We start from the raw sequence: 14382 nt of genomic DNA, 5'->3' as shown, positions 1-14382 counted from the left end.
GTCCGTGGCTATCAGGTCGATCACCATTCCCCGCGATTGTAGTTCTTGCAATGATGCTACAAAGCCAACTTTCTCCATGGCCACTGAGGATGTACTTTGTGACACCTGCACGACCACCGAACTCACAATTTTCTTACTTTCTATGTCCTGAAAGTGGTAGGTGCAGTACTTGGCTGAAAATCCTGGGCTGTCGCACTGTCCATCACCGGCTAGCCTGAACCGTTTGCCCGCGAATGTACTATCAATAGACATTTTTTCCATTCTCCAAGCTTCGCTAATGGCTGGAAATAGATAATCGGTTTGGTATTTGTAGAACTGAGTTTTCGCAATGAAATGGATTCCCACAAACTGAAAGAAAGACTCTAACTTTTTAAAACTTGAACCACTAAAAAGTGCAGCCGCTGCACAAAGTAGATTGCCTGCTGGCAGTTGCCCCAGCATGGGTTGTGCAGACCATGAGAAAGGATGATATTTTGTACAGGTGGCATGTATTTTAAGGTTAGTGCCTCGAATTGCACGAGTCACATTAATCAATGGCTCCCCACATACTTCCCCACCAACCGAATGCCCACATTTCATCCGAATAATAATATCAATCAAACAACTATCGAATACAATGAATTTGGCCTCTTTCCTTATACTGTCACTCTGCATCCCAGCTGGTTCGGCCTGTAACGTTGAGGACATGTCACTCACATGAAAGGTAGAATCTCTGATATCGTCTTCCGCTATGTTCAGTGATATTGATGGTGTTTCATTGTCGTCCACTTCATTCTCTTCCATTGCAACATCTGTTCCTTCTCCGGCGATGGGTGAATAAAACAATTTCTTCAACTTTCTCACGGTCTTAGTTTTTGCGGGTGTGGATTCTGTGAATTGATCTCCGACTGCATCCGAACTACCAGGAGGACATTCACTATCAATGGCTGGTGGTGGTATAGCTCCGTTGTCAATCACTTCATATTCTTCCCATTGGCACGATGCATCTCCAGTCTCAAGTCCCTGCCAAAAGGTTTGACAAGCAACATCTCTCGTTCGCTTCACTGTCTGTGTAGATCTAGTTCGTACACCCACTCGCAACTAGAGGACAGATTGGAAAAGGGATGTTCAGTTTAAACACAACTTACAGTATTGAACTATTAACAGTGAAAAACAACATAATATAGTGACCAGGACACTAACCTTCTTTTGCTTTCTTTTCTTTGAAACTTTCTTGCCTCGAACTTCAACATCAGGACGCTGTTGCTCCGACTCGTGTGTGCATGTCTCCACTTCCTCTTGCGCTGCAACGACTATATTTTCATGATAAGCACATCCATCACGCACTGACGCTCCATCGACTCCCTGAAACATAGAACTTTCATTAGTATGTATAATAATATCGAAAACACAAAATGTACTTGGGGACCAATACCCACATACATCTCAGTAGCAAAACACGAATGAACGCTTTGTGTAGAACATTCAAACGACAATTATTCACGCATTGTTGATCTAGTTAGATGGAACTGTCAAGATCCATACCTCGGGCTCCTCATAGACTTCCATTGATGATATTATTGAAGATGATGCTTCAGTAACTCCCTGAAACACAGTAATTGCATTAGTATGGTTTTCTATTTTGTTAAAAAGAACATAAACTTTGTGCAGGCGTCAACGGCTCATCTAAATAGACCTGCACAAATGATCAGTTGTCTAAAATAAATAATGGAAATGTAAATATGATTCGATTTGCTCGATCGTTGGAAGTGTCACCACCCAGAGATCTGTATCAACTACTAGGGGTGATGTTCTTGTAGAAGAAGCTCCGTCATCTCCCTGAAACATAGTACTTGCGTTAATAAAGAAGGAAGTATAGCGGATGTAATCACGTCATATGATTTTGCTTGATCGAACTGTCAGTATCCATACCTCGAAATGCATAAGAACATCAAGGGACGATGTAACTGCGGTGCACACTTCTGCAAGCTGTTGCGCCGACCCGTAACTGCATGCTCCCCCTTCTTCTTGGACTAATGCTCCATCGACTCCCTGAAACATAGGACTTTCATTAGTAATGAACACAATATTGAAAAAAGAAGAGATATAGGAGGGCGACGACAGAAGGACATATCAATGGCTAAAAACGAAAGAAACATTGTGTGTAACAATCACGCTACAAGAATGCAAGATCTGATGATCTCCATCGATGGAACTGTCCGGAAACGTACCTCGAGCATCTGAGTGACATCAATGGTAGTCGTCAATACGTTGGACTCCTCAGCATCTCCCTGAAAGACAGTACTTGCATTATTTTGGATAACAATAATTATAACTGAAAACAAAGACTAGAGGACGAGTACAAGGGTGTACCATTAGGTAAAATAATTACACGATAAATTAAAACTATTGATTTACATGCCTAAAACAAGTCAGTGGCAGAATAGCAAAGTAAGATTACCCGATAGGCGCTTGAAGTGGCTGATGACTGCAATAACGACACGGATGGAGAATCTTCCGCCTTCATATTGAGTGGATACATAAATGGGGAAATTATTGTTAGCTAATGCTACACACTACCGCAAGGCCGAGAGATAAATACGTAAACTTGACTCACCAGTGGAGGGATGTGGACGAATAGAGTGGGAATAGCGGTTGAGAGCAATTTTCGCCTCGCTCGCGGTGTGTTCTTCTTTATTAGCAATGATGTGGAGTACATGTCTGAGCTAAAGTGCCTGCTGCAGATGCGGTATCGATCACCCCTCTTGTCCACAAAGACTTCTAGGACTCTACTTTCAAGCTCACACGGTGGATATCCGCAATATCGGACCCATTCTCTTATCTGATCTATTGTTTTAGGGAAAACATGCATTATAGTACCTTCAGATTTATTATGGGTCTTCGAAGGGCAACCGCCAATGGAACAGGCAGGCATTGTGGAAAGTTCTGAAAAGTAAAGATCAACAATTCTCTATGAATACCAATGTAAACTCAGAACATGTGACTAGTTCCTTGCATGTACTGTCTTGAACGAAAAGAAATTGGACGCAAAATGATTATGGTACATGGCCTTACCTCGACGAACAAACAGTTAGATGCAGGGATCAGAGTAGTTTCTTGTCGTAGAACAGGGAGCAGTTCACAGGTTGCAAACTGAGGAGTTTCCTCGAAGCGTTCACGGAAGTTCACAGAGACGAAGAGCAGATAACCAGCACCTTCACGGGTTGACTAGCAAAGCGCAAAGAAGTGCTCATTAGAAATATGAAGTGGGTTATAAAGAATTCGAAACAGGGGTGTGTTTGTGAATGAATGACGTGTATATGTCGTGGCATTATGCGGTTTGCAGGGGGCCGTCCAGCGTGAGGGGGGATGCTTGGCAGGAGACACGGGGTCTGGAGGTAGACATGGGAACAACAACCCATGCTCTATAGACCACTTTGAAGTGTACATGGTCTTTGGCACCTCTTGGCCTTTATCGCTCCCTGACAGCTCCACTTGCCAGCACAAGTACCCCGGTGCGAACTGCCTTTGATAGGGCGGGGGGTGGATTGGGGCGGTGGTCGTGCAGACAAGACACAGGAAGACTCGTGAATGGAGACACACTTATGTGGATTGCAGGTGGCCGTCCAGCGTGAGGGGGGATGCTTGGCAGGAGACACGGGGTCTGGAGGTAGACATGGGAACAACAACCCATGCTCTATAGACCACTTTGAAGTGTACATGGTCTTTGGCACCTCTTGGCCTTTATCGCTCCCTGACAGCTCCACTTGCCAGCGCAAGTACCCCGGTGCGAACTGCCTTTGATAGGGAGGGGGGGGTGTGGATTAGGGCGCTGGTCGTGCAGACAAGACTCGTTTGCCACAGGGCCTCACCAAGGAGAGGCCATCTCACTGCATGTAAGAGGCAGGCTGAAGGATCTAGTACATGGAAGGCAGGGGGGTGAGTTTATAAATACCTCAGCCTCCCAGGAGGGCCAGAGGGGGTCATCTCTGTACCCGGTGCCCAAAAGGATGATTTATTATGATTAACCATATTGATTATTTACCTATAACCATGTTTTGTATCAATAAAATCCAACGGCCTTCCTTTTATTGCCAACGCTTGAACAAAGTGGTGTGGTAAGTATTTTTGGGGGAGGAGGCAAGGCCGGGAGGCTTGATGCCAACCCGCAAAATAACATATGTATGTCTGCTGCATATGGGTTCAACGGTTATGTGGATTGAAGGTGGGCGGCCAGCGTGAGGGAGGATGCTGGCCGGAGACATGTGGTGTGACAAGACAAGGCACAGGAAGACTATTCAATGGAGACACACTAGATTCATTTAAAAAATCAAAACAACCATTGTTAAAATATATGTTGGGTTTTATTTTAGATCTTAATTTCAATTGAACATAAATAATAAACATTACACATTGTAAAGTTCCGGTTGCAGCACATCCAGGGAAAATCCACAGTATTGTCCACTGTCGCTGGGGAAATGTTGTCTAATGGCAAGTACCGCACAGGCAGGTATTACTCTCCGAACGCGGTGTCCGAGCCTCCCGTGAAGCCACCAAGTGAAGCAACGATAGGCCACCAGCCTGTACCACCTGTGAAAATGAAAGATGCAAACTGTATTAAAATGAAAAAACTTTCTTATCACTGTCGATTCAGGTAAAAAATGTCATTCTGCTTTGAAAAAAATTCTATCTAGAAAATGCACAATATGGAACCAATTTACATGCATTCGAATGATATGTAGATGTAATTTTATATGTGGGAGACGACCATGACATAGTAGTGGCATCACTGACATCAAAACCAGAGTATACTTACTCGTTACTCGGATTACGCGGACGAACAGTGCCGCGAAGTTCGTGCATAAGCACCATCATCATCCTCAACACGGTCCGTGAGAGGCAGGCTTCCCTGAACTCTGGCAGCTCGGTGATGCATTGCGGACTTGGCTCGCCTTCCGAAATGTAGGCCAAGCACCCGGAATTTTCACGGCAGCAGCAGTTCTCCTCCTCAGTTGGCATTAGCTCGCACCGATTGCACGTGCACCAGGTGGAGACGCCGTCCATGCGACATGGTCCAGGCTCTTCATCCGTTGACTGGTCCTCCCAACTGCCGTCCGAATCCCCATTGTTTTCGCGTGCTTGCCTTTCCAGTAGTTCTTCCTCGGTGTACTCGGGCTCGTACATGTAGGGCATTATTGTAGCCATTGTGTGGTAAAGAAAGTAAAATAATTTACAGAGATGGTACAGGTGTTCACAAGGCCTAGAAGCGGCGAAGGTAGCTGACCAGAGCACAGAAACGAGTCACAGAATACTCAAAGTAACACAGAGAGAGTAATGGAATCGAAAATCTGCTGCTGTGTGTTGTGAAACGGTGTGTTTATACTTATTGAGGAAAGAGGCGTCCTGCCATTTCCATGGTGACACTTCATTAGCTGAGGCGCAGCGATTGTTGACACGAAACGTGCTTTGGCGTTGGGAAATGGGCGGTACGCGTCTGCTGATGTCAGGCTCAGGGGCGGGGGATTTGATTTAGTGCCGCAAAAGCAGGTGAGCCAGGGCGATGGGGGGAAATGATAGGATTATCAGAAAATGGCGGCTGATTTCGAGTGCGTTAATGGACGAAAAGTCGGGTAAGGTCCATAGGAAAGTTTTCTACGATCTACCGATTTATGCTTAAAAACACATGGCCGAACCGTAGGGACAATAAAAAAAAAGTCCCGGAACTATCCTTTAAGAAGTCACATTTTGTGCCTACCTTTTATTTCAGCATATATAATGATCTTATTTAAGCCGTGCCTTGCTCTCGTCCGATACTGTGTGCTGCACCCTTCTGAATGTGTTTTCCGTCCCTTGATGAGCTGAGTTGTTTCTTCTAAGCCTTGTCTGACCTTCTGTTCCCCCATTCTGAACCTGAGTGTTGTTCCTTCTGAGCCTTGTCTGACCTTCTGTTCCCCCATTCTGAACCTGAGTGTTGTTCCTTCTGAGCTTTGTCTGACCTTCTGTGGCCCCATGCTGAACCTGAGTGTTGTTCCTTCTGAGCCTTGTCTGACCTTCTTTGACCCCATTCTGAACCTGAGTGTTTTGTTCCTTCTGAGACTTGTCTGGCCTTCTGTGCCCCCATTCTGAACCTGAGTGTTGTTCCTTCTAAGCTTTGTCTGACCTTCTGTGCCCCCATTCTGAACCTGAGTGTTGTTCCTTCTAAGCCTTGTCTGACCTTCATTGCCCCCATTCTGAACCTGAGTGTTGTTCCTTCTAAGCCTTGTCTGACCTTCTGTGCCCCCATTCTGACTTTGAGTGTTGTTCCTTCTGAGGCTGTGTACTGCCTTGACTGACCTTCTGTGCCCCCATTCTGAACCTGTGTGCTGCTCCTTACTAGCCTATGGGTCACCCCCTCCTCGCTTGTTTGTTCTGTCCCCTTCTGACCTTGTGATGTTTGTAGACTTTTGGTTCCAGAGCCTTTAGAAAAACACAGTGAGGTATAATAATAACAGCTGTATTAGTCAGTCGAATAGGCAAGTGTCCCTTTTGTCGTGGCCCTCAGAGAGGATGTTTTTTTTGTTTTACGCCCATTGACACGCCTAATAGAGTAGTTCAAAGTCAATTTGCACTGCTGAAAAGTGACTTTGCACTGCCGACACAAAGCCTGAGTCATGCAACTGTGCAAAGTAAATTGTTTCAGGGCAACGTCTGGCAAAGTTTGTGCATTGTCATTTGTGCAGTTCAAAATACACTTTGCACGGTTCCATGAATCAGGGTTTGTGTCGGCAGTGCAAAGTCACTTTTCAGCAGTTCATATTCACTTTGAACTGGCCAAATATTCTATGATTCGGGCCCAAGTGTCCCAAAATCGTAACTCTCACTAGCCTAAATGATGAAACATCATTATTGGGGTCGCAATCCAGGGCGCGCCAAGAGCAACCAGCCTTTTGTCCTCATCATAGGAAATACATGACATAATAAACACAATAAACCCTCAAGCTACATTTTATCACCCGGGGGGACTTGAAGGGGAAGGCTACTGGGTGGATAACTTGAGAAAAACTTTGAGGTACAATGACATGTATAAGATGCCAACATTGTAATGTTGCAAAAGAGCTATGGGTCGATAACATGTCCAAAATAGGTTTTAGGGTAGAAACTCACATACTGAGTTCCTTGCTTCTCCTAAGGAAGTTGAGAAGTTGAGAAAGCTTCCATCTCCGGACGGAATAGGACGAAATGGCCAAGTAAAAATTACCGACCCCACCAAAAGACCTAAAACACACACCACAAAAAGTTCTACCAAAAGTTTGAACTTTTCGTGGTATGTGTTAAGTTGTTTAGGTGGGGTCGGTGTGAACTTTTTTTTTTTAAAAGGCTGCCAGGGGACAGAACCAAATAAAAACAAAAGAAAACAGGGGGGCTTGGGTGTCCCCCTCGCAACATGCCACTCACTATACTACACGGTATACTATAGTTTAGTGAGCAGGGGTTGCAGGGACAACCCTGCATGTTCGCATGGGAAATGTATGAACATTTTGTATTTGTGAATTTACCATGCAAACATTTCCGTTGCGGGTAAATCTACAGCGATATCATGTAGATCCCTCTGGACCTGATGACGCTGGTTGCAGTTCTTTTCTGGATTCCTTTCTAGTATCCTCTTGATCCATCTTAGGAGCTGCAAACATACCATCCTGGGTACAAATCTCAGCCTCTTTTTCTAAGTGCCTGTGGAGATGCCACTTTCCATTCTGGCAACATATGTGGTGATAATATTATTTTTTTTTTTAGTAAATAAGGGCGTGAGTTGCACTTTCACTGACCTGGGGCATGTTCTTTTTGACCTTCAAAAATGCCCTTTTAGTTCTCACCTCCTCCTGCATTGCAGCAACTTAGAAGTGTGTCACCGGCAGCTGGAAGTATGGAGGCCAGGTCATTCAGTGTGCATAATGGCAATCTGGTTTGATGCACAGCTAACTTTGTAGCAGTTAGATAAGTGATTGTCAGATTTCAGGGCAATAGTTTCCAAGACTTTTATTTCCTGACTCTCAGGCCTCTGATTCAGAGCAGTTTATGTTGCTTGATTCCTGGTTCCTTCTAATCTAGGCCATGCAAGTGGCCTTTCTAATTGCTTTTCCCTGTGTGGGGGATGGCCGAATCCTTTAACTCTCACCACGCTTTCTTATTGGTCAGCTGAATTCTGATGTACATCTAAGACTGCAGAATCCTCATGATGCTGATGTTCTTTTTTTTTCGGGTCTGGTATCCGGAGTCCTTCGTTTTCCTCGGTCTCTCACTTCAAAAGCTACAAGATCAGTCGCTATTGGAGATTGATTTAACGAGGCCCATTCTCCCTCAGATCCCTTCTCTACCTCAGCCTAACCTTTTTTCCTTAGCCTTCGCCTTTAAGGATTTATCACTAATGTTCCCCCTGAACACCATTGGGGATATCATATATTCTAGGGCCTGTTGGCCCCTCACTATGTCTGTTATATTTTAAGATGGTTTCAACCCGTTATCCCTGGAACCTTGATCAATGGTTTACCTAGATTTTCTTAAAGCTGGCTTTTCTAGGTTTTCTCTCCTGCTTTCCTGTAGTAGGCTTTGGGACCTATGTTCACTCTGATATAGAATACATATAAAGGAATAAGAGATGCTAAGATGCTCCCCAGGCTTCACGATTTCATCCATCGGGCAGCACATGAAGGTGCCGTTGATTCTGCCGACACAATCCTGCCGGATAACAGGATTGACTGGGTTATCAGAGCATCCTTTTCTGTGCAAATGATGCCAATCGAACAACCCCATTGAGTACTCAAGGGCCATCATCTTAAGAGGTTAATAGCTGCAGAGATAAATTCTATAGATGATCATCAATGATTCTCAAGGCTACCTTTTTACAGACTGCTGTTTAATTTTGTGTTGGGCTCATGTTTTTGGGCACTGAGGTATAAGGGTAAAGATTCTTAGATGTGTCCTTTCTCTCCTCACTCACTCCCTTGTCGTCCATAGTTTAACTCAGATTACACTTGAGCCTTGTGTTTCACTAGTAACGAGGAAAAAAGGGTAGGAAGAAAGTAAGACATTGGGCCTCATTACGAGCATGGCGGTAGCCGTACCTGTATGGCAGGCACGGCTACCGCCATGCTCGCTAAGGGCACCGCCATCCGCGATTGGGCAATAACCGGCCCATTACGAGTTGAATTGGTCGGTAATTGCCCATTCACGGGTGGCGGTATTGCCGGGCTCTCGATCCCCAGTCTGCCCCACATGGCAGAATGTGGGTGGGGAGCATGGGCGCCGGCACCGTTGATAACGGTGCCGGCACAATTACGAATTATGCTCGCGGGTGCCGCACAGCCCACCAGGTAAGGCCTGGTGGGCTGTCAGGCACCCGCGCGCATAACTCGTAAGTAGGCGGGACGGTATGAACGGCACCATTCATGCCATCACCGCCAACATCATAATGAGGCCCATTGAGTAGGGATGGGAACATAAGGCTAACAAAAAGACAAGTCCATGCTGTAGACACAGCGCTTGGCAATATCCCCTCCACAATGTACAGCACACCTGCCATACCATCATGCAATGACTGGAATCTTAGAGCACTTTGGATAATACTTGATAATTTTGTGCATCAGCCTCAGGTTCCTAGCAGGTGGCGCTCGTTGTTGCCAGATGCCACAGTGTGATGCCACAGCAGCAAACGCAGGCTCTGGCCCCTAATGCACATGTGAAAAATGAATCCAGAAAAAAGCAGCAAGGTATGGGGTGTCATGGATCAAAACTTGGAATAAAGTGGAGTGTAAGGGAAGCCCTAAGGCAGGTCTGGGAGCAATTCTGCTTTTCAGAATGCCAGAGAAAAAGTGTGGAGTGCAGCGTGGTTTTCAGCGTGGGCAGAGCAGGTGGCACTAATGCCATGAGGGCCGGCCTTTTCCCACATGCACACGAGAGATGCAGACTGGACTGCTGGGGGAAAGGTGTGGGACTCACAAGACGCCCCGCTGGACCGTGCCGCGACCTTAACGTTCCCGCCTCCCTCGGTCCCATTCTCCGACTCTTTTCTCAGTGCCAAATGACTTACACAAGATGCAGAAACCAATACATATTCCCTTATTCAGACCTTGGATTGAGGGTCATATTTCTTCTCATTCTTATTCACATACGTTTTTGTTAGAGCCCCCCTCTTGAGCAATACCATGTATGATTTCATTACCTGTGTTTTAGAGTTGAAGGCTCCTCAATGGGTATTTTGTTCCTTTAAAGTTATGATTTGCTCATGTGCCCATAATGCCCAGAAAGACAGGCAGCTTTCCTACATGTTTTAATCTGCCATCACATACATGCATATTGCCACAGGATGCATTGCTTGTGCCACTCTAAAGTGAGAATTGTCTTTTCACGTTGTATTAACCATGAGGTTTGTGATTATGCTTCAATGTGGGTCAATAACCCTTTTACCAACAGCTTAAAGATCCTTTGTTTACAATCCATTATTTCCGGGATGCTATAAGATTCATGGAATGTTTTTCTTTTCATGTTTGCAGCATGGAGGAATGCGAAGCTCTGTGCACCCGGATGGCGATAATGGTGAATGGGCAGTTCCGATGTCTTGGAAGCATACAACATCTAAAAAATAGGTATTGGAACAAGTACAAAGTGTAATTGTGTTTCTGAATAGTCTACAATGGTCATGAGTGTGTCCATCAACCAGTATTGCTGTTATCTAAATTCAGTACACCTTAAGAATGACTAAATGTTAAGATCATTGTGAATTCCACATGCATTGAGATTCCTAGTATAGATTCTGTCAAAGCACTATTTAAGGTAGCACTTTTGTTCTGGTGCAAATAGGTGGCCATGCTCGCTGCGCCAAGGGCATGCAATGACAGACATGCCACACTCACATTCGGATCAACAACCAGCTGTATTGCTGGCTCTTGAGGGTTTGGACGAAATACCTAACGGTTGAACCGCAAAAAGCAAAGATGTTTCTAAATCAAACAGTCTCATGATTGGACAACATAATCGTAGATCTTGTGTCCAGCACCTTGTCGTGTCGATGACTCAAACACAAGGTTAGAAACAATTAAGTATGTCCTTGTCCCTCTTTCGGACATCCTATTCTTCAAAGAAATGTTCAAATGTTGTGCCTTACAGAATGTCTACAAAACCTAGTCTTTATCGGTCATGGGTCTCCATGCTACACTAAGCTTCAACACAAAGGTTCGATCAACACATGAGTTCTTTAATCCTAATGTATTTGAAATATCCAGCACTAAGCTAATAACGCAAAACAAACAACTCCTTATGGGAAGACTATTCTGAAGCTTACTCACGGTATAGATCACGGGTGCACAACATACGGCCCGCGGGCCAGTTGCGGCCCACCATGCTGTTTTGTCTGGCCCACGAGGTACAAAGACTTTCCTAATGGAGTGTTTCCGCAAGCAGCATCGGCCACCCTCCATTAGGAAAGTCTTTGAAACTCTTCTCTTCCGGGCAGGACAAAACACTGGCCCTCATTAGATCAGCACACCTGCACCACGTAGTTCCTACGAGCCACGTAGTGCATGTGTGCTGAACCAATGGAGTGCCAGCACTACGGCTGGCCTGGTCAATAAGGCTTGATGCCGGAAGGCATTTCAGCCTTGCCACACCAGCCGTAGTACCACTCCAGTTACCTCGCCAGAGTTCCAGCCAGCCTGCCTTCCAGCACATCTGGTAAGTGGTCTGTTTGTTTGTGTTTGTGTGTCGGGTCTGTTCTGCTGTATGTTTGTGCGGTGTATGTTGAGATGCGGGGGTGGGGGGTGTTGGGTGTGCATGAATGTTTGTTTTTGTATGTTTGTGCGGTGTTTGTTGAGATGCAGGGGTGTGGGGGTGTCGGGTGTGCATGAATGTTTGTTTTTGTATGTTTGTGCAGTGTTTGTTGAGATGCAGGGGTGGGGGGTGTCCGGTGTGCATGAATGTTTGTTTTTGTATGTTTGTGCAGTGTTTCTTGAGATGCAGGGGTCGGGGGGTGTAGGGTCTGCATGAATGTTTGTTTTTGTATGTTTGTGCAGTGTTTGTTGAGATGCGGGGGTGGGGGGTGTCGGTTGTGCATGAATGTTTGTTTTTGTATGTTTGTGCAGTGTTTGTTGAGATGCGGGGGTGGGGAGGTGTCAGGTCTGCATGCATGTTTGTTTTTAAGTGTGAGTGTGGTGTACATTGAGATGCGGGGGTGGGGGGTGTCGGGTCTGCTTGAATGTTTGTTTTTGTATGTTTGTGCAGTGTATGTTGAGATGCGGGGTGGGGGGGTGTCTGGTGTGCACGAATGTTTGTTTTTGTATGTTTGTGCAGTGTTTGTTGAGATGCGGGGGTGGGGGGGTCAGGTCTGCATGAATGTTTGTTTTTAGGTGTGAGTGTGGTGTATGTTGAGATGCAGGGGTGCGGGGGGTGTCGGGTCTGCTTGAATGTTTGGTTTTGTATGTTTGTGCAGTGTATGTTGAGATGCGGCGGTGGAGGGTGTTGGGTGTGCATGAATGTTTGTTTTTTTATGTTTGTGCAGTGTTTGTTGAGATGTGGGGGTGGGGGATGTCAGGTCTGCTTGAATGTTTGTTTTTAAGTGTGAGCGTGGTGTATGTTGAGATGCGGGGGTGGGGGTGTGTCGGGTCTGCATGAATGTTTGTTTTTAAGTGTGAGTGTGTTGTATGTTGAGATGCGGGGCGGGGGGGTGTCGGGTCTGTATGAATGTTTGTTTTTAAGTGTGAGTGTGGTGTATGGTCTGTATGGGTGCATGCTTGAGAGTTTGTATGCTGAGTTGGGGGTTGGGGGTGTGGGTCTGTATGGGTGCATGTTTGAGAGTGTGTGCTGAGTTGGGGGTGGGGGGTACGGGTCTGTATGGGTGCATGCTTCAGAGTTTGTATGCTGAGTTGGGGGTGGGGGCTTTGAGTCTGTATGGGTGCATGATCGAGAGTTTGTATGCTGAGTTGGGGGTGGGGGCTTTGAGTCTGTATGGATGCATGCTTGAGAGTTTGTATGCTGAGTTGGGGGTGGAGGGGCTTGGGTCTGTATGGGTGCATGCTTGAGAGTGTGTGCTGGGGTGGGGCTTAGAGTCTGCATGGGTGCATGTTTGAGAGTTTGTGTGCTGAGTTGGGGGTTATGGGTCTGTATAGGTGCCTGCATGAGAGTTTGTGTGCTGAGTTGGGGGGTGGGGGACATGGGGCATAGTGTTTGCTTGGGGGTGGGGGCCATGGGCATAGTGTTTGGTTGGGAGTGGGAGCCATGGGGCATATTGTTTGGTTGGGGGTCAGGGCGCCATGGGGCATAGTGTATTTGGTTGGGGGTGAGGGACATGGGGCATAGTGTTTGGTTGGGGGTGAAGGACATGGGGCATAGTGTTTGGTTGGGGGAGGGAGCCATGGGGCAGAGTGTTTGCTTGAGGGGTGGGGGCCATAGGGCATAGTGTTTGGTTGGGGGTGAGGAGGCCATGGGGCATAGTGTTTGGTTGGGGATGAGGGGGCCGTGGGGCATAGTGTTTGGTTGGGGTGAGGGGGCCATGGGGCATAGTGTTTGGTTGGGAGTGGGAGCCATGGGGCATATTGTTTGGTTGGGGTGGGAGCCAAGGGGCATAGTGTTTGGTTGGGGGTGGGAGCCATGGAGCATAGTGTTTGGTTGGGGGTGAGGGGGCCATGGGGCATAGTGTTTGGTTGAGGGGGAGAGACATGCGGCATAGTTTTTGGTTGGGGTGAGGGACATGGGGCATAGTGTTTGCTTGGGGGGTGGGGGCCATGGGGCATAGTGTTTGGTTGGGGGTTAGGGGGCCATGAGGCATAGTGTTTGGTTGGGAGTGGGAGACATGGGGCATAGTGTTTGGTTGGGGGTGAGGGGGCCATGGGGCATAGTGTTTGGTTGGGGGTAAGGGGGTGATGGGGCATAGTGTTTGGTTGGGAGTGGAGCCATGGGGCATAGTGTTTGGTTGGGGGTGGGAGCCATGGGGCATAGTGTTGGTTGGGGGCGAGGGACATGGGGCATAGTGTTTCGCTGGGGGTGGGAGCCATGGGTCATAGTGTTTGGTTGGGGGTGGGAGCCATGGGGCATAGTGTTTGCTTGAGGGGTGGGGGCCATGGGGCATAGTGTTTGCTTGAGGGGTGGGGGCCATGGGGCGTAGTATTGCACTCCAAGAGTGAACCCAATAATAAAGCTAAAACAAGCACAGCAAGGAGATGTACATCCTTTGCTTTTTGAGGAAACCTGACTCAACGAAGGCCATACTCCTCTTGGGCAACCCAAACAACAAAGTATAGCAGTCCAAAGTAACAGAATGTCCAATCAAGGGTCAATAAAATATATATATAATTTAATTAAACAGACAATATTCAATAACTGAATAGGAATACATTATAACAATGGAAAATGTGTAGTACAAAATGTAAGTTTGAA

General features: G+C 46.5%; 1 protein-coding gene across 2 annotated transcripts in view; it reads left to right on the top strand.

Annotated features, from left to right (window-relative positions):
* Positions 1-14382, top strand: part of LOC138510440 (phospholipid-transporting ATPase ABCA1-like) — a 2356352-nt gene that overhangs the window by 2243972 nt on the left and 97998 nt on the right. For both annotated transcript variants that reach the window (XM_069626098.1, XM_069626099.1), the window contains exon 47: positions 10509-10601. In XM_069626098.1, the coding sequence (XP_069482199.1) occupies positions 10509-10601 (93 nt within the window). The remainder of the gene's footprint in view (positions 1-10508; positions 10602-14382) is intronic.

Source organism: Ambystoma mexicanum, chromosome 6p (assembly GCF_040938575.1).
Source record: "Ambystoma mexicanum isolate Mex_15411 chromosome 6p, UKY_AmexF1_1, whole genome shotgun sequence".
In the NCBI taxonomy this organism is placed as follows: domain Eukaryota; kingdom Metazoa; phylum Chordata; class Amphibia; order Caudata; family Ambystomatidae; genus Ambystoma; species Ambystoma mexicanum.
Note: the sequence above shows the minus strand (reverse complement) of the source record. Positions and strands in the feature narration are given on the sequence as shown.